This window comes from Eubalaena glacialis, chromosome 3 (genome assembly GCF_028564815.1).
Source record: "Eubalaena glacialis isolate mEubGla1 chromosome 3, mEubGla1.1.hap2.+ XY, whole genome shotgun sequence".
NCBI classification, from domain to species: Eukaryota; Metazoa; Chordata; class Mammalia; order Artiodactyla; family Balaenidae; genus Eubalaena; species Eubalaena glacialis.
In genome coordinates this window covers 15,088,234-15,114,034 of record NC_083718.1, presented here as the reverse complement: position 1 = coordinate 15,114,034, position 25,801 = coordinate 15,088,234, and the positions used below count along the sequence as shown (strand labels likewise).

The 25,801-nt window shown below is 36.5% G+C and overlaps 1 protein-coding gene across 1 annotated transcript in view; it reads left to right on the top strand.

The window, feature by feature from the left end:
* Positions 1-25,801, top strand: part of USH2A (usherin) — a 795,289-nt gene that overhangs the window by 543,616 nt on the left and 225,872 nt on the right. Inside the window, exons 43-46 of the mRNA XM_061185303.1 lie at positions 3,518-3,681; positions 14,778-14,987; positions 16,321-16,523; positions 20,508-20,620. Coding sequence (XP_061041286.1) covers positions 3,518-3,681; positions 14,778-14,987; positions 16,321-16,523; positions 20,508-20,620 — 690 coding nt within the window. The remainder of the gene's footprint in view (positions 1-3,517; positions 3,682-14,777; positions 14,988-16,320; positions 16,524-20,507; positions 20,621-25,801) is intronic.

Genomic DNA, 25,801 nt, shown 5'->3' with positions numbered 1-25,801 from the left:
CATGAATTGGTGAAACGTATACCGACCCATGTAGTCAGACGTATATACACTTACTGACAAAGATTAGGTTTCAGATGTCATGAAAACAGTACATGTTAGTTCATTTAAGGGAGTTCAAGATCCTATTCCTTAAAATTTTAACCGTGAAAATTAAAGAAAATACAAAAGACAAATGCATGACATCAAGTGAAATGCCTACTGATTTCTCAATTCAATAAAATAATAGTGTATAGTGGAAAGAATTTAATATTAGAAATGAATAAACTAGAGGCCCACCTAATCCTCTTTAGCTGTGCGACCTTAGGCAAAGCCCCTTAACTTCTCTGGGTCTCAGGTTTCTTATCTGTAAAATGTAGCAGATATTTCATTATTTAACGCAGATAAACTCTAAAGTCATCTTTCACTCTAAAATGTTAATATTACAGTCAGCCCTCTGCATCTGCAGATTTTGTATGCACGAGTCAACCAACTGTGAATCAAAAATATTTGGGAAAGAATTCCAGGAACTTTCAAAAAGTAAAGTTTAAATTTGCTACATGCCTGTGACTATTTACATAGCATTTACATTGTGATTACAACTATTACATAGCATTTACATTATATTAGGTATTATAAGTAATCTAGAGATGATTTAAAGTACAGAAAATGTACATAGGTTATATGCAAATACTATGCCATTTTATATAAGGGACTTGAGCATCCTCAAATCTTGGTATCCATGGGGTCCTGGAACCAATCCCCCCCGCAGATACCAAGGGGCAACTGTACTTTAAAAATGGACATTCCAGTATGTATTTATGTGGCCTAAATTTCTTCTATGCAGACATAAATTGTATCATTTCACCATACCTAAACTATGATGAAATAGCTTAAAGTATCACAGTAAGAACTAAGGCCCCACGGAACTTATTTACAATTCACCATTTCAGGGCCGCCTGATGTTTTTAATTCCACTTGTATAAAGAACCACAAAAATGGCATCACTTTAAAGCCATAAAGGTTACTAAATTTATCACAGAGTAAATATGTGGAAGAAAACTTCAAATATTGCAGGAGAGATTAGGCATCCAGACTCTAGCTAAATTTCTTTTAAGCCATTTTGGGAAGTAAAACACAATTAGAAGTATTTTACCCAGGGAGAGAGCTAATGAAGCCAAGGTCACTGGTTCAGTTCCCATGTGAGCCATTAGCTGTGTTTCATTTGACTGTCGCACACTTGCTACCCTCTTAACCCTGACTCACCATCCTTCACATTCATACTAGTGGTCACAAAGGAAATTTGGCAAGACTATTTGGATGCGTAAGCCAAAATCTCTCCCCTTTGCCAGAAAAATAACTCAAAGGTCAAGCCTCAGTGACGTGACATCATCCAACTATAGATGGATCGGCTGACCATTGTGCTTGTTATTATTTTTATCATCATCACCATCATTACGATGCTGGCAGCATAGCATCCTGGTTGAAAGAAGAGGCTCTGGAATCAGACTGTCTAGGTTTGAGTCTTTACTCTCCCACTTCCTAGTTCAATGACTTGGACAAGTGGTTTAACTCTTTAGGCCTTATTTTCCTCATGTTCAATGAAGGTATTATAATAGTACGGTGAAGAATGAATGAGTTAATCATGCAGAAAATTCCTGACACATATTAAGTACTCAGTAAATACTGTTATTATTATCTTTCAGTTGTCATTGTCGTGTAGACTATTTAGCACTTTCCAGAAAGCATATGTATGAGTTTCCTAGGGCTGTTGTAAACTAACTGAGTGGCTTCAAACAACAGAAATGTATTCTCTTACAGCTCTGGAAGTTGAAAGTCCAGAATCAAAGTACCGTCAGGACTATGTTCCCTCCAAAGCCTCTAGAAGACAATCATTCCTTGCCTCTTCCAGCTTCTGGTGCCCAAAGTTGTTCCTTGGTTTATGGCAGCATAACGCCAATTTCTGCCCCCAGCTCCTCATAGACATCTTCTCCCTGTGTGTGTCTGTGTCTCTGTAACAAAATTTCCCTCTCCTTTCTTTTAGAAAGATATCAGTCCTTTGGATTTAGGCCTGTCCCATATCCAGTATAAACTCATGCTAACTTGATTGCACCTATTTCCAAATAAGGTCACATTCACAGGAACTAGGGGTTAGGACTTAAACATACCTTCTGGGGGGACACAATTCAACCCACTATAGCGTCAAAACCAAAAGAAGAGAAAGAAAGACACAAGGAGAGGGGGTAAAGCAGAGAGATGTAGAAGATCTATTGCTAGTAGTTATTTGGGGGAAATAGAAAATAAATAGCTTCAAGGAAATCACTGATTCTTTACCTATAGCTACGATAAGCAGAGCATCGTCCTAAATGTGGCTGAAGCCAAGCCCTGCAAAAATACCTTTGGGCCATGAGTGAGAAACAAGGTAAGGCAAGCAGGCCTCTTCTACATGGATGGTGGCAAAATGCTGTAAAACTCCTGACATAATTTTGGCTAAGTTATTTAGCACAGTCCTGCAAACGGCGCCCTCCCTCTGTTGTCATGACTAATAAGTTGTGACTTACTGAGACAAATTCCCTGGGCCCTGCACTGGATGTGAGGCATCCTTGATGATCTATTAAAACCCAAAGAAGGTGATGATCTGAGACTAGTGTTTTCCCTGAGGACTGGATGCCCCCCAGGGAGGGTCATGCGTTGTACAATGTGTTTAAGCAAGTTCTCAGTCTAAGCTGTTGTCCAGTCAAAGCTTGACTGTGTCTGTAAATAGTATTTTCCTCCCCAGGCAGTCTGACTCAGAAAAGAAAGCCTGGTAAATCTTCTGCCCGAAAGAGCCAAAAAGGATGAGGAATCGGTGGCTTTAGCCCATCACTGATTTAATATATGACATCACCATGACGTCACCATGTCCAGTTTTCTCCTCCCAAAAAGCAGTGCTCAGTTTCCACTATATTGACTCAAGTAAATATGTTCTCACAATGGCAAAATACAGCTCACCATAGCAAAACCCTCAGTGGGAGAATGCTGTATACTTGGTCACGGTTTTAGGATTTAATTTAGGGGTTTATCTCTCGGCCAATGAGATTATGGGAAGGAAACACAGGTATAGGAAGAAAATGGTGATGAGGGATTCTGATATTTGAAAATGGATGAGTTTCCCAAAAGAAGAACATAAAACTCACTGGATCAAATTCAGATAGAAAGCTGGCAGGTTACCAGATGCGTAATTGCATCTTGAATTGAGCTATAATCCTCAGCACTTCTGAAAACAATAAGGATGAGCAAAATGATAAACCACGTTTGTTTTAAATAGCAGTATTTGCTTAACATTGCTAATAACGTATTTTCTTAACACTTTGGTTAAGGCTTGAGAGTTACAAAAATAATGCTACCTTTTTTGTGCAGGGAAGAAAAAAGAAAATGTATTGGGGGGAGAAAATGGTGCATCCTATGGGGGAAAAATCTGTATTTTGTGAGGAAAAAGAAAATGTGTTTGCTTTCCGGAAAGATAAATTTATATATGCATTTTTAAAAAACAACCTTTTAGGTTTACAACGTATGCGTATAAGGTCTTTGTACACAACAGTGTGGGTTTTACACCAAGTCAAGAAGCAACTGTGACCACGTTAGCCGGGCTTCCGGAGAGAGGAACCAACCTCACTGCTATTGTTCTCAACCACACGGCCATAGACGTGAGATGGGCTAAACCAAGTAAGTCAGCTTCTTACATCTTTATTTCCCTTTCCCATATTCGTACCAAAACGAATTTAAAGTGGACACATTAAAAAATGACAGAAACAAAAAGCCAAGTTCCCTGTGCTATTCTTCCTCAAAGGAAGTTCTCTCTCCTACTTGCCCATCCTTCTTGGGCCTTCTCTTCCTCCTTCCATTCCTTTTGGATGGGGAATGTAGTTTTTGTCACACCAGTTGTGATAGAAATGTCCATATACTAATTTGATAACGATATAATATTGTGCACTTTCCTGCAGGGAGCTCTGCCCCCATCTCATAATTCATCACTTATCAGCAAGATCCATTTACTAGGATTGCAGAAATATGATGGTTTTTTCCAAGTGAATTGTCTTCAGCACTGGTAACAGCTAGAATTCCAGATTGATACAGGAAAAGGAAGGCTGGCCACCATCACTGGACTTGCCACCATCACAGTTATTGCCTCAGTAACACTGCAGTTCACCCTGGGCCCATTCAGAACACAACTTTATAGGCAGTTAGAAGAGCTCACATATGGATATAATCTGTTCCTGCAACTTTAGAAACCACAATAACTGAAATTTCAGATCTGGTTGGTCAGTAGAGTAGCATTTCCCAGCTGATCTGTTAATTTGTAGTGATCCATTATCACAATCAGAAAAAACCAATACTGACTGTATCATGGAACTATGTATTGTAATCCTTCTTAGAAGGATCACTTGAGATCTGGCAAATAGTTGAATCAAAACGTGCTAGACTATTACCAAATATTGAGAAATATCTGATTTGGAAATCCCCAATGAAAATATTTGTTTTGTAAAAGTAAACTGTATCTACTAGGATAATCATCTACTAGTACATAAAAAGATGTAAAATGACTCCAGCTTGGGCAATCGTAACCTTCTGATTTTGATTTTGTTATAGCTTAAGACAAGAAGTGCTTCCTATTTCATTTAGAACATCTTGAGTGAATTTGCCCCTGTTATGTTATATCAATTGTTGATTAAAACCAGCGTTAGGTGACATTAATTGTAAATTAAAATTAGTACTGGTTATGTCGATCTACATTGCCACTAAATAAGCCATTTTTACCAAAAGACTATCGCTCTAGGGTTCTTATAAGGTTGCAGATTTCTAATGATCTGTGTCACCTCTACTGGGATCTCTTAAACCATTTAAATGGAAGAACATAAGTTAATTGATGCTTATGATTACCTTCTGAGACACCTCTGGGAAAAAATACAAAGTTTTTATCTGGAGATGGATTTTTATGTATAATATATTTTCACTCATCTCCCTCTTTCTATTTCGCCCTCAATACCTGATTCATCTTTAAAACCTACTTAGAAAGGTGGACGCCCTCCCCCGCATCTGACATTTGAATACTTCTGTTAAGATCCGGCGGCTGAATTATCACCAGTATAGGTCCTTTATGTTATAATTGCATGCCTGAAGTAAGCGTGCTTATAAAAACTGACAAACCTAATAGATCTGAAGCAGCTCACTGAAGTTTCATTACCTTGGTAAGCTGAACCTCTGACCTTCAGGATGTAGGTAATGCAATCTGCTGTTATTTCCATTCATACCTTAGAAATTTTTCAGGTAACTATTTGTGAGCACAAAGGTTAACTCTCAGAAGAGGGTCAGCTCTGTGAAAGTGTGTTTCATTATCATTTTCTTCCTTCCTGCAACCTGCTATCCTAAGTAAATTAACTAGTCACTCCGCTGTGAAAGGGCCACCTCTTTTTTGCAACTTTAATTTCAATTGTTTTCTTGATTTATAGGATAAAATTGGACCTTGTCTAACACGCTAAAAGGCACAAAACTGTAGGTTGAAAGTCATAAATAAGCTTATGAATATTTGCTTATTAAAACCCATAAAATGTATTTTTTAAAACATATTCTTTCTTAAATATGACCCTCCACATGGGCACACCATTTGGATAGCAAAATATCTCTGGTAAATTTTTACCAATCACAGATTAACAGAGATAAGTATTAAAGTTTTAGAAGCACTCATTTTAAATGTTTGCATCTCTGTGTTGATATCATGTGAGGAAAAAGCATCCCTGCATCTGTTCAGTTCATTTTTACGGCAAATGTTACAAACTGCCAGCACATGGACCATATTTACTCCCATCCTCCATGCATTGTTTTGCCAGCAGCATTTGAAAAAAAAATATTTTGCTAACATTTAACAATTAGAAGATTTCACATAAAGATGATGATTTTGGATTGATCTGAAAAACCCCTTGATTGGGTGAAACTGTTCCCACATTGCTGAAGGGAAAATAATCAGCTGGCACTGGTTTCCCCTTTACACAGGCTGCACCCTCCCTAGCTTCCTGGTCCCTATATAGACATGAGGTTCTTATCCCTGCTTTCCATAATAAAAGATAATAGTTCAACCTAAGTGAAATACCATGAGGATAAATGATATTAGTGGGGGAAAATCCCACTTTTATAAGAAAAGATATAAAAACACCTTCACTTAGATTGTTTCTGCAGCCCTAGGAGTTAGAAACTGGCACTTAATAACTTACCACAAATTACAGTTAGTCAGTAGCACTTCTCACGCTCAGACTTAGAGCTCAAGCATCCCATTTTCCACTGTTTCTCCTGCATTTGGCCTTAATGGTTATTAGCACTTTGTCAAGAGTGATTTAGTGAGATCCTTCCCATTTTGACTGCTCACTCTAAAATAAATGGTGAAAAATGCCCACGAGGGAAGGGGGTAGAAAGGCAGTGCCGCTTCTGAGGTCTCCTCGCTAACGAGGTCATTGACAGCCGGAAAAGAGCAAGAAAACACTGGAGGTGGTGAGAGAGGAAGGAACTGAAAAAAGAGGAAATGGAAAAAATCATCCAAGGGCTGTCCACTTGACCATCTGTCAGGAGCTCCCCCTGACCTTCAGACGTTCACATCCTGTATCATATCATTCTCCTTACCCATCTCTCCCCTTCCTCTTTTTCTTCCATCTTTCCTCTTTCTCTTTTCCTTTTCTACTTTCCTCCCTCCCTTTCCTTTCCTTTCCTTTCCTTTCCTTCTTCCTTCCAGGAACATTTTTTTCTGACTTTTTTGTCCTGGGCCCTTGGTACTACAAAGACTAATGACGTAACTCCTGTATTATAATATCTCACTGAACTCTCCAGAAAATTTGTAAAGTATGAAGGCATCCCCATTAAAAAAATTTAAATCCACATAAAAAGCATCTGCCTCATCTTGCTCTCTTAACCAGAAACCACTAGATTTTGTAGCTAGAAGAATTTTTGACTTGTCGGAACTTACCTTGTTCAGGTGGCAATCCATATACATCATTCCAAATCTCACCTCTTTTGAAAGCACCCACCATCATTGGCTCACCTTGTCCCTCTGCTTCCCCACCCATCGCTCCAGTTACCAAAGCAAATAGACTGGATGCGCCTTTTCCACTGGCTTTCTGCCTGTTCACTTGTGCATCTTCTGTCGTCAGACCTTCTTCCCTTGCATTCTACTGATCTGGTCGTCTTGAAATCATTCTCATAATGACCCAATCCAATGCTCTCTTGTTAGTGCCATCCTATTCTGTTTCTCTGTGGTAGTGGGTCCATAAATGACCCCTCCTTACTCAAATACTCCCTCCTGCGTCACCAGCTACTCTTGTCCTCATCCCCTAAAAACTTTTTTTGTTGAGTTTTTACAGTTTTATTGAGAAATAATTGACATACACCACTGAATAAGTTTAAGGTATACAGCATGATGGTTTGATTTACATATATTATAAAATGATTACCACAATAAGTTTAGTTCTCATCCATCATCTCATATAAATATAATAAAAAGTAAATTGTTTTCCTTAGGATGAGAACTTTTAAGACCTGCTCTCTTAACAATTTTCCTATATATTATACAGCAGTGTAAACTATCATCATCATGGTGTATGTTACATGTAGTAACATAGTTACCCTAGTAGTTATTTTTTTTAATTTTAATTTATTTTTTTGTACAGCAGGTTCTTATTAGTTATCTATTTTATACGTATTAGTGTGTATATGTCAATCCCAATCTCCCAGTTCATCCCACCCCCCCCCCAAAGACTTTCTCAAAATTCCTCCTGAGTATTTTTCACCCTCTAACTCTCTTGTTGGTGATTCCATCTATCTCAGTGTTTTAAATTCTCCTAACAGGAAAAGTGGCAAAACTCTGTGAAGCCATATGAAGGAATAATTTTTAAAATAGGCTTTGGAATCAGGGAAACTTATGTTTGACTCCCAGTTGCAGTATTTTCTAGCACTATGACCTAAAACAAGCCACTTAACTTCACTACATCCTAGTTTCCTAATTCAGAATATGGAGATAATAATAATAACTGCCTTAAAATATGATGATAAAGATGAAATAATATATGTTTAGCACTTAGTAATCATTTAGTGTTGGTATAAAGTATTGTTCTCTCTCTAAAATGTTTACAGCGCTTTCAACAGCATTTTACCAAAAAACTTGGGGAGCCACTTCTTTTGTTTGCTTGCTTTGGGTTTTGTTTTGTTTTCTGTTAATCATTTAGAGTCTTTTTTTTTTTTTTCAAAACAAACTACTTTATATAGATGTATAGTCGATTTACGATGTTGTATTAGTTTCAGGTGTACAGCAAAGTGATTCAGATAGATAGATAGATAGATAGATAGATAGATAGATAGATAGATAGATTCTTTTTCAGATTCTTTTTCATTATAGTTTATTAGTGAAGCCATTTCTGATAAAAAATTGGGACATAATTTTGCAAAGCTTTCAGGTAAAAGCATGTCTACAGTAAGCTGAAGATGGATAAAGACCAAATCTCACTTTATAATTACCTGACTTGGGTAGAAGGTAGAACTACTAACCACTGCTAACTCCCCTTTTCCTTTTAGTGATGGTGCCCCATGTCCACCAATCTAGACGACCTTTACTAGCCTCCTTTGCAGTTAGTTGTGGCCATGTGACTGTGTTTCTGCCAATAGCATGTGAAAAGAAATATGAGTCTTTTGGGGTCATAACCACAAAACACTAGGTACATGCCTATCTGTTCTCTCTTCATCCTCTCCCAGGACTAGACTGTGGATGCTGCAGTGTTCTCAGTTTCAACTCTGCAGGCATGGCCAACACCCTAAGAGATCCAAAGCCACATAAGAGAAAGAACCTGGGTTCTTGAATGACCACACAGAGCACAATCTGATTCACTTACTTTGAAGCTATTGTGTGAGATACAGATTAACATTTATTGTATTTAAGTCACTTTATTTAAGGGCTTCTTGATTACAGAAGCTTAGCTAACTAACTCTGTCCCTGTTTGCCCATATCAGTTCACTTTAAGAGCAGGAATGATCTGTCCTGTTTCCATGGCCAAATATAAAATGATGAATAATTAACACATTTCATATACATTTCCTTTAAATACAGTTTTCTCTGGAAGGTTATTGATTGAAAGGAGCTGGAACACAATGAGAGACTAAAGGAGCTGGGGGCAGGGTGGGTTCCAAAATGCAGGTATTTGTTTTGGTTGCATAAACTAGATAGAAGGCATCTAGTATCTTGCTGGGAAAAATAAGGAGCCTGGCTTGGATCATAGCTCAAGAGACTCTTCCCACTTCTTCATGTGAGCAGTTTTACCCTCAGGCAGAGTAAAAATTTTCTTAAGAAGTAGTTGTGATAAGTTCAAGTTTTCCAAGAAGTGCTTAGTTCATGACACAGAGCTCTGCACAATAGAACTTGGGGAATTGGACTCTAATTTGAGAATCTGTGAGCAAGAAAAACACTTCTATTATAAAATAGCCTTAATAGGGTCCTTCCAAGTTTCTATATTGGAACAAAGTTACCACCCATTGAGCCTGCTGAAGAATTCAATCCTAGACAAATCAATTAGGAGACCTATTAAATGGAATGGTTTACTGTAATTGCTCTAGATCAGGGCCACAAACTTTTTTGTAAAGGCCCAGAGAGTAAATACTTTAGGTTTTGCAGGCAGTATACATTCTCTGTTGTAACTACTCAACTTTGCCATTGTAGCATAAAAACAGCAATAGATAACTTTTCAATAAGCATGCCTGTGTTCCAGTAAAAATATATTATGGACACTGAGATTTGATTTTCACATGTCGTGAAACACTATTATTCTTTCGATTTTTTTCCCAACAATTTAAAAGTGTAAAAACCATTCTTAGCTCACAGGTTATATACAAAGAGGTGGCAGGTCAGATTTGGCCCACAGGACAGGTTTTACTCATGGTAAAATCATGAGTTTGTTGACCCCTGATCTAGATGATAAAGATCTAGAGAACATAACTGATATTGATAACAATCTCTAAAAATAATCCAACAGCATATACAGAGTGTAATACTTTTGCAAGACGACTTTCAACCAGCCCATCTAGTAATTGTTTTAAATTATTTGGAAATCCATTACCAAGGAGAGGGGCTTGTTCTAGATTTGAGAATTTTCTATGCCTAAGACCACATTTCTGACCTGTACATGGAGAGCACCAGCAAAAATGTCATTTAATAGCAAAGATTTTATCCAAAGTTTATAACCCTCTTCTTCAACTCACTGAGGTTGACCTGATATGCTACAGTTAGAGCAATACCTACTTTTAAATGTCTGTGGTCTATAAAATATGGGTTACTGAGAACAGGATTAGAATACCTGCGAAATATTTCCCAATGTACACATATTTAACATAATCTCGTAGGAAATCCTCATACCATCCTGCTGTTTCAAACACAAGTTAGTATTCATAGCTTAACTCCAAAGTATATGTATAACTCTACTTCAGATATTCACACTTTAATTTTGAAGTAAACCTGGTGGCCACAAAAACACTTCAAACTCAAGAAGTCTCAAGTGAAACAATACGTTTCAAATCCTCCATCCCATAATTACTCCTATGTTTTCATCTTGATTCCTAGGATTCATACAAGACCCAAGACCAAAACTCGGACTTTTGTCTATATCTCTTCCTTATCCCTTTCTAAACTGTCCTGGGTCATTTAAGGACCTTGGCTCTTTCCATGCGGTGCATCCACATTCCTTCAGGCCTTGAGGTCCTTCTCTTGCTGGGAAAACTAGAGACAATCAGAGATGGTCAATTGGTCTTTAACACCTCGGTCCAAAAATGGCACAAACTGGCCACAAGACCTCACCCAGATGCAAGGAGCCCAGGAAATGTAGTCTACCTATTTGACAAGAAGAGAGACACATGGGTATCGGTGAGTGCTAGGGATTTTTACCACAACTTTTCTGTAGTGATTTTTAAAGTTTAATTGCTATTTAGCCTGTTAATGCTGCTAGTAGTTAGGGATGTCTTTCTCTATTTTGCTGTATCTGTCTATTTTATGTATGATCAAGAATTTAGTGTAGTGTGACTTTCCTTGCCCTTCTCACCTGCCACTTTCAATGTTTGGTTTATAAATTATTATATAATCATTTTACATAATTAACTTCTCTAGTTTTGATATTTTATCATCAATTCTTAAACTTCCCTAATCTTAAGTTCTGGATCTTGATTCATCTTTTTGTCTTCTAGATAACATTATTGGAAAATTTTTATAATTAAAGTTAAATAAGTTAAATAAATGAGCTATATATTATCTTAACTTTTGCCTAAGTAAGAACATTTGTCTATTGTCCTTGCACATTCTCTTAATTTTTACCTATATAAGAAAATCTTTCTGCTGTATTTGCACATAAATTATGACTTAGCTGTGTATGAATTCTAGGATCAAAATATTTGCCCTCAAAACTTCTTGAAATTTTTCCAGTGTCTTCCAAATTTGTTGTTCCAAAGAAGTCTGAAACTTGCCTGATTTTTTTTTTCTCCTTTGTAGATGATATTTTAATTTTTAGTTTATTTGAGAAATGTCATAATGATCCATGATATGTCTGTGTTTGGATATATTGCCACTATTTTGGCCAAAACTATATTAATCTATTCAATTTATAGACATAAACCTTCATTTTGGGTCAGGTTTTATGAGATATTTTATATCCATGATTATTTATTCCATTTATTTTTCAAGTTAATTAAATTTTTTTCATTCTCTGTTCTCAATATCTATAAATTTTGACATTCACTGATTTCTTCTTAGTCATTTTCCTCTTTATTTTTTTCCTAGCCTACATTTTTAACTCTGTCCTTTTCTGCTTTCAATGTAGATTTTAATTCTGCCATTGCTTTTTATGTTTCCTTACTTTCTTTTCTTATTTAAGAAGGTCATTTAATATCTTCATGTCTTCATGTCTATCTTTCCATAAAACAGTCACCTGTTTCCTAGAGCATCTTTTGCACAAAGGCATGTCCCTTTTGTTATTTTTAAAAACACCACGCAAATGTTTTATAAAGCTTTCATCTTATTTGTATAGAAGTAGTATATGAAAAACAAATTCTACTTTTGGAGGTTCTAGACAGTGTTTCCCTTATCTTATGCTATCAAGAACCCTTGTAATTCATGTTTTTTTCTCTTTTCAAAAAGAGAAATATATTCAGGTCCAGTTTTTACCAATCCACAGGGAGGGTGAAATTTGCTCGTCTCCTCATTCCAGCTATTTCAATTCTAACAGCGTTCCTCAAGGTCAGCAACCTTGAATTGTGTGTTGGCCAGTGGAACTGAGGATGTATCTTCTGTTTCTTAGCTGGTTCACTGACTTAGAGCTCACTGAAGTTTGAAAACCTTGTTTGAACAACGTAAAAGGACACTCCTTTGCATGTACTACTCCCTGAACTTCTCACAATATGACTAGGAATATGAAGATCATTTAATCTATTTAATGTGTTTCTACTGTTTTTCTGTGTTTTGGACTCTGCACTGTAATGTCAATGAAGGAAGAAAGAGGGATGTTGAAGCAGATGGTGAGAGGCAGGGAAGTGCTGAAACCTGGCCCATGTTGCCTAGAGATGCTGCCTGTTTCTGGTTAGAAGAGTCTCATCTCATGGAGTAAGACGGAACCAGTGGAACTGAACCCCATCTTTTCCTTTCTTCTTTGGGACAACAGATTCTGTTCTATTTCAGAGGGTTGATGTATGGCGCATGGCTAAGAATGGGCATTTAATGACATTTCATCCAGATATTGTCATATGATCTTTGCTCATCTTGAACGTATGGTGCTAGCCCCAATATTTTCAGTGTATATACACAGGTCCATTCCTTGGAACTTGATAGAAGAGATATCAGGCACATTTAACCCTGGTAAAATCCATTTATATTTCTGAGTAGAATTTGAAAGCACTTCATTAATACTATATCTTTAGGGCTTGAATTTCTAACTGGCCTGCTCATGTAACAAGCTAAAATACAACAAGAACTTCAAATCTAGCAGACTTTCTATTATATCTTAGCTGCCATAAATTAATGAGGAACCGTACTGTAGGGCAGCAGAAAATAATTCTGATGATAGAAGGAACTTTTGCCCCCGCAGAACCAGTGACTTTGCTGTACTCGACAAATATTATCATTTGGGAAAATATCAATGGACACGAATAGCCAGTTCCAGACAATGCATTATAATGACCTCATTATTAAAGGTGCTTACGTTTTGTGACATCAGAGAAAAGAAACATCTCAATCTCCAGAGTTTTCCAAAGTAGTTGCTGAAGATCTCTTACTATAAACTCTTTCAACTATACTGGCATACCAAACGTTTTTAACTATTGCTGGATGTTAGGCCAAAGTGGTAGTGTGCTCAGGAAACAAACAAAAAATAAAAATCAAACCAGCATTCAGTTTTGATGTAAGACCCCCCCAAGATCTTAATGAACAGGGGTTCTTAAAAGAAAGTCATGCAGTTCCCAAAACCGTATTCCTTTTCATGGCCATACGCCAGGATCTCACGTATTAGAGACACTGTACTTCAATAACCATATAACTTTTCATGGCCGTACGCCAGGATCTCACATATTAGAGACACTGTACTTCAATAACCATAAAGAGAAATGCCACCTTTCCCTCCCCATCCTTGCTTAGTGCTGCAGAACAGTGTTAACACAAGATTTTACATACAATTTTAGGAGCTTTTACATACAAAACTCCAACCCCCAACCCTAACACAAATCAAGGTAATAGATCCTGCTTAAGGTCTTCAAAAATAATGCTAATGGAAGCAGAGCAGTATGCTATTTTCTACCTAAGAAAATCTGAGTGTTTTCTTTTGAAAGCATCGTAGTAGGAAAATCATGAGAAGAACTTAGTGCAAGAATGGAGAAATTGGGTGAAAGGAAAAAGAAAACAACAAACTGGTCTTTGAAAGGACAAGGGCTGAGGAATTGATGAGTTATATTTGTGAGACAGTAAGCAATTGATTTCGGCATCCTTTAAGAGCTTGTCTACATCATACAGACAACAGTGAACTAGGAGAAAAGGATGGGAGCCTTGATCAAAATTCAAATATCATCCTAGGATCCTACTGAGTGAATCTTTAAGGAGAGCATACTACTTCACTCTGCTACATCAACAATGCACATAACAGGGTATCTGTCTAAACATTCTTCCAGGTATCATTTAGCAGATTTTGTTAGCACGTTAAAAAATTCCTCAAGTTTTAGAATCTGTGTCAGGACATGCCCTCATTTGTATTAGCATAGAGTTCTCTCTAGAACTATTACTTATGATCAGAAGTTTTTCCCTGTACTGCATATTTTTATTTTACTCAATTTACTTTCATAAGTATTATATCAAAGTTTTGAAGATTAGTTGTATACTTATAAATATTAGGTTGGCCCAGAAGTTCATTTGGTTTTAAGTGAGAATAAAAGACACAGTTTTCATTTTAACCAAGAACTTTATTGAACCATGTATTCACTGACCGAACGAACTTTTTGGCCAACCCAGTAGCATAATTAAAATATTTAAAGGAAATTTAAAAGTTTATTTTCCTATGAAGTTAAGACTCTATGCAATTAATTATGAGATGGGGGTGGAATCACCTTTGTTGATGAAAAGGTAAAACCCAGCACCCCTCTAAGGAAAATTCCATAAGCTTTCCCTTTTCTCATTCTAGGAATAGCTAATGATAGAGTGTATTCTCTGTCTTTTCCCCCGAGACCCTTTTATATCAGCTACATTTACAGTGTCCTGTGTTAATTGTTAACAGCTTTTCAAGACCTACAAGGTGATGTTGAATATTACACACTTTTTTGGAGTTCTGCTACCGCCAATGAATCTCGAAAAATCCTCCCAGATGTAAACTCTCATGTCATTGGCCACTTAAATCCAAACACAGAGCATCGGATTTTTATCTCTGTTTTCAACGGAGTTGCCAGCATTAACAGTGAAGTGCTGCATGCAACCACTTGCGATGGCGGTGAGTCCAGATTTCAAGGGATGCTTGGCTTCAGAGATGCGAATGAAATTGATTGATTCTCGCAGAGGCTGAGATCAGTCATCCTTCCATTATAAAATTTCCGGTGTTGGAGGGAAGGAGGTCGGAGCCAAAATGCTTAAGTGCTGGCTGTCGTCAAGTGGCAGATCAATAAGTGGTCCCGTGGAGACAGCGGCACAAGGCTCCAATCATGGGATATTAGCCCAGTTTGTTCCTGTTCTTTTCAGTGTATGCTTAGTTGGGAGCTGAGTTCACATCAATACATGGTGACATTTAGAAACATTTTTTTTTAAGAATTGCTCTCAGAAGCAGGATGCTATTCACAACGACAGCCAAGCACAGTGAGGGCCCTCCCTGAGTCACCAGAAATGGTAGGTGGAAGTTCAGCCACTGAGAAAAATTGCCTGTGACTCATTTCTAAGCCAGTTAGCAAGGGGGAGGAAGCAAGGGAAGCAACTTGTGAATCTGAAATGTGTTTGGAATGGTCTTTCTAATCTTTTTGGCTTTCTAAAGTCTCATTATAAACATTATAATATCATTACCTCCAAGCAAGCGTTCCAGGTCATTAACAGAGCACTTTAAGTGTGGAACCCATTTCCCTTCTTGGTGCCAAAGGTTGACACCTTTTGTTTATAAAATAGAATGGATCACAAGGACAATTTTTCAACTAGTTAAGATGGGCTCTTATGATAAAAATAGGTCTTTGCATAGTTATTTCTGACATGCTTGAATAATTGTATAATTTAACGCCAAGCAAGATTTTTTTTCTAATGTTAGATTTCATCATTACCTATGGTAATCAACATTCCAAATCATTTACATAATGACAATATTGCATTATTACTTCATATTGCTTGAGTTACAAGCTAGTAACATCAAATGATTTTTCACGTTCCACCAGCCTCGATGTATTGGAGTTATATTTTTTTTGCTTAAGTAGCAAATTTTCTTTCTTTTTTTTTTTTCTTCCCTGAGAGGTTTGGAGGAGTGCAGGGATGGGAAAAGAGACAAATAATAGATATGTGTCAGTGGTGCAGATGAGTGAATAATTTATCATCATATCCCACTGGTCACATAGTATTGAAGATTAGCACTACACTGGTGGTATAAAGCGTTTTACCACCAATTCTCATGGTTTCTAACTGAGAGTATAATAAGCCAATTTACAGAGGACTACAGACTGTGATAACTTCATCAGAGGAAAGCAGATAAGCAACAAACCCTTCACTCAACCTAAATACTAATCGGCATTTAGTTTAACAAGTGCTTTTTCAGAGGCAGCTGGAGTTTATTCAGTTTCTTCCTTTAATTCCAGAGCCTCAGGGCATGCTTCCTCCAGAGGTTGTCGTCGTCAACAGTACAGCTGTACGTGTCATCTGGACAGCTCCTTCAAACCCAAATGGTGTTGTCACTGAATATTCTGTCTATGTAAATAATCAGCTCTACAAGACTGGAATAAATGTGCCTGGGTCTTTCATTCTGAGAGACCTGTCTCCCTTAATGATCTATGACATTCAGGTTAGAACATTGTTTTTTTGAAGGTTAAGCTTATGGGTGTGTTAAATAAAACATTCTGGGTTATGTCTCTTAGTGGATACCTTCCATCTTGGTTACACATGATTTATTTGGTGGGGAAGGGGAAAGAAAAAGAGGGAAATTGATCTGGATTAAATCTGTTTGCTGCGGGCAAATACATGAGTCACTGGAGAGGGGATAATGGGACTGTGGAAAGTGATGGTGATGAGGATGGTGATGGTATTGTCACTGGCAAAAGGAAGCAAACCATGTGTTTGCAGTCAGTCTTGCCAAGCAGCTTGCCTTTTTCCTGGTTCTTTTATTGATAACAAAACCAGAATTAGCCTGTAACTGTGGAGATATTCTTTCTACTCCTATTTCTGCTACTTACTAAATGTAATAACTTTAGGGAAGTTATGTAACCTCTCTTGGTGTTGATTGTCGCTTTTGTAAGAGCAAAGGACTAGATGACTTAAAACATTCTATCCCCCTCTAGCACTCTGTGATTCTGAACCCAACACCAATAACAAAAATAAATGAAAGTATGGCAGACAAAAAATATTAAAAGATTTTATCTGAGGATGAAAGAAATATATCTGTTCATCCTTCAACAAATGTTCAATGATCCTCACCTATATGAAAACAATTGTATTTAAGTTTTTTGCCCTTGGGCCTCTTTGAGAATCTGTTGAAGTCAGTGCACATTGCCCTAGAAAAATGTGTATATTTTGATGTTTATATGACAAAAGTTAACATGCAATTTCAGAGACTGTGTTGACCATTTGAGAGCCAACTCCTAGATCTCTTTGAGATCTACTGATCTTAAAAGTAGAAAAAATATAAAGAATATTAAGGCATATAAAACAAGGAACTTATCTTCAAGGAATTGGAAATCTTGTCAGAGTGCTAGGATATAAAAGATAACAAGGCCAAATGCAAAAATTAATGATAAAAACAGAATGTTTCAGAAGCTCAAAGTTTATAGAGAAGGGTTGCCATTTGGTAAATTTTTAAATAAACTATGCTCCTTCTAAAATTTATAAGAGCTTTTTAAATATTTTTCAGAAGGTATTAAGTGTGGAAGTTGTATTTGACCACAGAAAACTTCCCTGGCTCTGTTCATTAAGTGGACATTTTCCCAGCCCCTTCTTTCCCATACATTTGAAGGTGAAACATACATAATCATCTGGCTACAACCAATGCATTAACCTCTCACACTACTAGGCCTAGCTTCCTAAGAAAATGACATAAAAAGACATTTCATAAAAGAAGACATGTACATTGATTATTTTTTATTATGTTCCATGATTCCCATCCACCCACCTGAGTTACCTTAGCCTGGACCAGTGGACTGATACTTTTGTTCATGACTCTTAGAGTGAATCTATGTATATGTGTCGCTCATCAATCACATTATAAAATGAAAATCACATTCAAAATAAGTAGAAATATAACTTTATGAACAAGGTTAGCATAGGAAGGTGATGAAGGATTTGCAGTATTTTCCTCTTTGGGACCCTGGTGGAGAAAGCCAACTGAGCCCTTGAAAGGCAGCTTATTCATTTGCTTTATAGGACTCAAAATACATCCTGGGGGTGAGATCATTGGATGCTGTGCATGCACATCCAACATCAGCCTTCCAACCATAGAGCAAGAGTTGACATGTAAGCATTCCAGGCATGTTCTACTCTGACAGGCTTCACTCAGACCTATTGGTTTGAGTCACTAATGGCCTGAGGAGAGTGCATTTGCATCCAATTTGGGACATGGAAACAGATGAGGAGACAAGAGACCAAATTAGAATCTAATACTTAAATTTTGTTATAAGATGTTCTTATTCTTAATAACTGTATTTTTGTGAAGCTCCTCACAGTCCAGAAATACTGCACTTGAAATAGTTGTTGCATTACTGGAAATTTGAATATCAAATTTCAAAGATTTTTATTTCTGATGTCAAGGATGATTTGGCTCCATTTAAAATAGGCACTTAACTGATATGCCTAATACTTTAAAACTAAGATTCTCTATACTAACCCCCTCTGTAAAATAGCCATTGATTTTAAAGCAGACATGTAGATGCACCAAAGCATCTGCTTTTTTGAATGAATCATTTTACATATCCCTTTTTAAAGGGAATAAGCATTTCAATTTTTAATTCAATTTTATCTTTTTTTTTAAATAAATTTATTTATTTATTTATTGGAGGCGTTGGGTTTTCGTTGAGGTGCACGGGCTTCTCATTGCAGTGGCTTCTCTTGTTGCGGAGCGTGGGCTCTAGGTGCGCAGGCTTCAGTAGTTGTGGCACACAGGCTCAGTAGTTGCGGCTCATGGGCTTAGTTGCTCTGCGGTATGTGGGATCTTCCCAGACCAGGGCTCGAACCTGAGTCCCCTGCGTTGGCAGGCAGATTCTTAACCACTGCGCCACCAGGGAAGTCCCAATTTTATCTCTTTTTATGCCCCAAAGATGGAGACTTGGAATATTGCATTATCAAGGAAGTGAAAATATTGACACATTTCTCTAAAGTCAAAGTAAAAGCTTTCTGGAGAATCATTTAAATACACTTAAGTTTAGAACTTAAAGCTATGCTTATTATTTAGATAATAAGACAATAGGGTACAGTAAAGCCTGAATCAGATATTTCATATCTTATCAGCTTGATCCCTCTGACCCCTCCATGTACAAACTTCTGAACGTGGAGTTGTAAAGATTCAATAAAATTATCTGTGCAAGTACCCATCATAATATTTGGCATATAAAAGATTCAGTTGAGTTGATTTTGAGTTATCTCACTACGCGTCATATAGTCAAATATTTCCCAATATGCATGAAGTTTTATTGTCCTTAATTCTATTATAACAAGCATATTTTAAGTTCATCTGCCTGTAAGTTGTTTGGGGTTTCATTGGACATATTCAGAGTAAACAGCCTTGACAGTGTTTAAATATCTACTAAATGTTAGCTCAAAATGCTATGTGGCATAAATAAATCACACAACAGCATTATAAAAACTCCTATTTAGGTGCAAACTGCCCCCATGAACAAAGCGACGTAGCTACTAAATATAACAAATAGCGCATTTGTCTTTCCTCAAATGCCAGTTGAAATTCAGAGAACTGTGTTGCTTAAAGGCTCAGGATGAGTGTTTAAGATTCATCAGTATCTAGTATCCTCCATTTATGTATTAAATGCTGAAAGTAAATTAGCATTGGAAAAAGTGCAGTTCCTCTTTGGTTTAGACTTTAATGGAGAGCAGAAAGGTGTCGCTTTGTAGATTGTCCACGAGCGACCTTCTGTATGTTCATCTGTCTCTCTCCCCTCTTGTTGAATATGTTCCTTCTGTGTTACTGATGCTTGATGAACCTGATTTCTAATCTTTAGTTATTCCACCCTCCTAGGTTTTTATTCAGATTAGGTGGCAGAATTAAAGGGTGAGTGATGAGTTTCTGCTGCGATTAAGGTAAAAATACAATTGCAGCTGGAACAAATGGATATAAAATAGCTCAGCCATATTGGAAAGCTTCCCTAGACCTCATTTTTCTTCCATTAGACATTAGCATTGAGGCTACTTGCTATAAAGTGTCAAGACTGCCAGAAGATATCATCATTATCCTATCTTGTTATAGATCCAGAGAGCAGTATGCAGTGATAACATATTATGCTTGCCAACTGTCACCTAAACATCCTCCCTTCCTTAACTGTGCTCCAAATAGATGAATATGTCTGTCTCTTTCTGAATGGTTGGAACCAGAAACTAAACATCACCATTTGAATCACTAGATCAATTGTTCTGAGCTCATTTCTGTGCTTTATTTTGACCTTTCCCACCAGACTCAATTAACATAAAAAATTAAGATTGATTAAACCCTAAGATGCTGTAGAGAACTATAAGAGGCTCCTGTGAAATGAGGGTGGGTGGGGTTCAGTCCATCGGCAGTCTGTATTTTGAAAGTATTTGCAATTATTCTTTTCTAAACTAACATTTGCAGGTTGAAGTCTGCACAAAATATGCCTGTGTGAAAAGCAATGGAACCCAAATCACCACCATGGAAGATAGTCCAAGTGATATACCAGCTCCCACAATTCATGGCATCACTTCAAGGTACAAATTTTTTGTCAATTAATCTAAAGAGCTGATCATAAACAATGAAAATAAAAATCAAAGGTATCATCCTAGCTATGACAATCTTATTTAGTAGATTACTATAAATATGTGTGTAAATCAAATGTTTGATATTATTAGGTATTGATCTTCAATAGACACGTCCCCTAACATTTAGGCTTTGATATCCCTGATTGCCCAGCTTCACTTCCTTTTACTCAGTAATCTGTGAACAAATGCTGAGGTGCATGGAAAAGTTGTCCTTCGGTAAATCCTTTTGTGAGGCAAATAATACAACTTTAACTAGAATGACTACCTTCTAACTTAATCTCTTTGAAAAAATTAGATTTAGAGCTATCAGGTTCCCCTAAAGCTAGAAACATCTGTAAAATATTTACGGGAGATAAATTATTGGATAACCATTACCAATTTTATCAGATTCTTCATAGAATCCCTTTATTTTTCTGTATACTTTTGTTGCTGAGCAGTGACCATAGTTTGAAAGTGAGTCTCTTTTCAATTCAAAATAACAATAAGAAGAAAAAGATTTAACATCAAGTTTCCCAAGCCAAAAGTGATATTAAGTTTTCATCTCTCTGTATCAAGTCAAGGCTTAGAGAAAGAAACCTGAGTATTCCAACATCATACTTTCACCCCAACCAAATGAATCACCCTTCATCTACACACACATACACACATACACACACCCCATGTACACACATGCACACTGGCTAAAATAATCAACCTGTTATAAAATATTTCAATTCTGAAGGATTCCTTTATGACATATTGAAATTTCTAGGTCTTTTTTTGTTAATCAGTTCAAAAGTATCTGTACTGATTTGGGGAACTAGTGATTAAAATAATTAGAAAAACTCAAGTAATTGTATTCTTAGATGTTCGGAGCAAAAGTCATATCTTGTCTTCTTGAGTACATCTATAAAACACATGATGATATCTATCTAATGTAGGATATGTTAATTAATTGATAATTCCCTCAGCAGATTTTGCCCACCTATCCACAGGATTGCCTACCTTGTAGGGGGAAAATGGTCAAGTTTACGGGATACCAAAAAGCTTTATTTATTTTTTCAGCAAACACACTTGTGGGTATAATAATATAAGAAGTGAAAGTAATACCAAGAAGTATTAAGACATGCTTCTAAATTTTCACAGTTCCAGTCTACTGTGGGAGACACTGCCCTAAACAAATATTTATAGAACAGTGTGAGAAACACTACAACAGAAATTTATAATGTGCAAGAAGTGCATAAAAAAAAATACCAAGCTCTACCCATGATTATCAGTGAAGGCATCATGAAAGATGTGACATTTGAGTTCATTCTTAAAGAACTCAAGGAAGAAGTATAGGTAGGTGGGTGGATGTTGTCACATTTCTTGCCTGTTAGCATCCCTATGACTCAAGCTCAGGTGAATGGCGTAAGGGAATATGTCTTAGATTACATATTTACATGTAGCTAAAAATAATATGCAAGCTTTTTTAGAAATTGAGCAAATACCCATATGTTTCTCTGCCTCTAAGATATTTTTTTAAGAAGATGCTTGAAGATGATAACAGAGAAAAAATATTTTTTAGTTGTGGTTAAAGACTGCTTATCCCCAAATATAGTAAATCGGTGGCAAAAACATTAAAAAGGGTATACAACAAGAGCAAGGAAAATAACAAAGATGACAATAACAGAAGAGAGATTTTAACACAATTTTTGAAAGCAGTGTTTGGCAGGGAGAGGCAAATGACTTTGTACAGTGGTGAAATCTACAACCAAAGTGTTGGTTGGCAGAGGGAGATAATGACACAAAACAAACTAATTTGCTCTGCGGAGAACCTCAGTGGCTGAGCACTTAACAAGCTTTCAGAATTGTGAAGAAGAGGAAGACGGGGTAAAGTTCAAAGCTGAAAGTTTAAAAAAGAGTGGTTGGGACCTGTAATTAGTCAGGGTTCTCCAGAGAAACAAAACCAAAAGTGAAGACTCAGGAAAGCTGGGGGTGTAGTCCCAGTTCAGGTCCAAAGTTGTGAGAATTAGAGGTGCCAATGGTATAAATCCCCGTCCAAGTCTGAGAGTGAGAGAAGACTGATTAGATCAGGTAGTCAGGCAGAGAGAGGAAATTCTCCCTTCCTTCACCTTTTCATTCCACTCAGGTCCTCAACTGTTTGGGTGATATGCCCGCCTACATTATGGAGAGCAATCTGCTTTACTGAGTCCACAGATTCAAATGCTAATCTCATCAGAAACAACCTTGCAGATACACCCAGAAATTATGTTTAGCCAAATGTCTGGGCACCTTGTGGCCCAGTCAAGTTAACACATAAAATTAGCCATTACAGAATGCAAGGTTGCCTACCTCTGTATTATTCATCCATGTGTCTATTTCTCTTCCTCCATGTGGCATATTCCATCACCAGGAGATTGGAAGTTGTTTCTCAAGAAACTGAACAGAGGTATTTAGGAATTAGGGCTACTAGGCACAGTGGAAATCTGAGATGAGGGGCAAAGGTAAAAATCATGTTAAAGTGGTAGACTACAATTAGAATGATGGCACCTCAGTGGCTTTCCCCAGCTCTGTTTTTAGAAACAAATATCTAGTCATAAATGTTTCCATACAGGAAGGGCATTCTTCTCTGGAAAAGTTTGAATGACTCCAAATAAAATACTTCCAGGAACTAGCAGATAGGAATCACCTAACAGAAAAGGTAGCTAACCACCTGGTCACACAGTAGTAAAGTACATCAGTCAACAAGCCTCACTCGTATACAATATAAAGCTTCTAGTCATCTTTTTTTAATCTCAAAGATGAAAAGAAGCAAAATTAAAACAGAGGAATAATTCAATAGACACAGGGACAATGCAGGATGAGGAAAAATTCCATAACGATCTTAGAGGGATAAAAAGACATCCTCTATCTATAAAACAACACCAAAAAATCCTACTTGGAAAAAAGAATCAAAGTAAAGCAGGATGTGAGGGGTGGGGGGGAGTACCTCATGGAAATTAAAAGTGTGAGAGCTGAATTGGAAATTTATGGTAAAGTCTCTGAAAGTGCAATAAAAAGCAAATTTGTTAATACAAATGAAATTTTTAAGAAAAAATTTTAAAATCCTGGAAATCAAATATTTGGATAATAAGAGTTCCAGAAAGAGAGAACAGAGGAAAAAGAAAGGGGAAAATAATCAAAGAAAAATGACAAGAAAATATGCCCCCCCACCACCAAAAAAAGGAAAAGACAATATCCCAGAACCAAAGATACCAGTATGTAGATTAAAAGCTACTATAGATACTAGCACAATGATTGAAATAAGAGCCAATAAAGGGATATCATCAGGAAATTTCAAAATACCAGGTTAAAAAAATCACATCCAAAAAACTTCCAGGAGGAAAAGACAGATAGTGTAGATACTGCATTGGGAATTTGAATGGTATTATCAGACTATAAACAGCAACATTCGTTGTTAAGAAAACAATGAAACAATGCCTTAAAATTCTGAATTAAAAAAAGAACCTTTTCGTCTTCTCAATTCCATACTCAGTCAGATATCAACTGATATTGTTTTGGGTTAGCAGAGAGACAATTTAAGACAGGTGAAGAGAAAAAAATATAGATTCTGTAAAAACTGACAAGGGTGTGAAGAGAACTGCCTAGTTTTAACAATGAATTAAACTTCCAAAAAGATTCTGGGTTTCCTAAATTTGTTTACTTTTTAATTACTCTCTTAATTTTTTTATTTTGTTTTTTAATTTACATATAGTAAAATACACTCTTTTTTGCTTCACAGTTTTACGAGTTTTGACAAGTACATATGAACTTTCAAACATATGAACACCACTACAATTAAGATGTAACACTGTTCCATTATGTCAGAATATTTCTTCACACTGGCCCCTTTATAGCCACTTCCTCCTCCACCCTCCTCCAAACTGAGCAAACACTGCTCTGTTCTGTTCTCTATAATTTTGCCTGTTCCATGTTGTCATATAAGTGGAATTATACAGTATGTAGCCATTTAAGCCTGGCTCCTTTCACTCCACATAATGCATTTAAGATTCATCCATGTTATTGCACATATTAATAGTTTGTTAATTTTTGTTACTGAATAGTATTCCATTGTATGAATATACCACAGTTTGTGTACCATTTGGGTAGTTTCCAGTTCTTGGTGACTATGAATAAAGTTGATATAAACGTTATGTATGTAATGTGAACGTAGATTCTCATTTCACGTGGGTAAATAACTAAGAGTTGGATTGCGGAATCATAGGATAAGTTTATATTTTACTTACTTTATAAGAAACCACCAAGAAAGGTGGGGAATGGGATGAACTGGGAGATTGGGATTGACATATATACACTATTGATCCTACGTATAAGATAGATAACTAATGAGACCCTACTGTATAGCACAGGGAGCTCTACTCAATGCTCAGTGGTGACCTAAACGGGAAGGAAATCCAAAAAAGAGGGAATATAGGTATACTTATAGCTGATTCACTTTGCTGTACAGTAGAAACTAACACAACATTGTAAAGCAACTATATTCCAATAAAAATTAATTTAAAAAAAAGAAACTGCCAAACCAATTTCCAAAGTGACTGTAACATCTTGCATTCCTACTAGCATTGTATGAGAATTCCAGTTGCTTCTCATCTTTGCTAGAACTTGATATTCTGCAAGAATTTTTCCTCTCTCTCTCTCTCTCTCTCTCTAGCTATTTTAATAGATGTTTAGTGATGTGTCATTATGGTTTTAATTTACGTTTATTTCCATGATGATTAATGATATTGATCATCTTTGCAAATGCTTTTTTGGAATTTGTTTTCTCCTTTGGTGAAGTGCTTTTTCAAATATTTTATTAGTTTTTTACTTGGATTTGTTGCTTTCTTATTGTTGAGTTCAGATTTTTAAAGTATATTTGAATTTTTCTGTCAGATATATGATTTGCAAATATTTTCCTCTCATTTATGGCTTGTCTTTTCATTCTCTTAATTGTTTTTATTTAGAGCAAAGTTTTAAATTTCAATAAAGTTCAGTTTATCACTTTTTTCATTCATGGACTGTGCATTTGGTGTTGTATCTAAGAAATCCTTACCTGAGTCAAGTCACAAAGATTTCCTCTTATTTTTTCTTCTAGAAGTTTCATATGTTTACATTTTTAATTTATGTCTA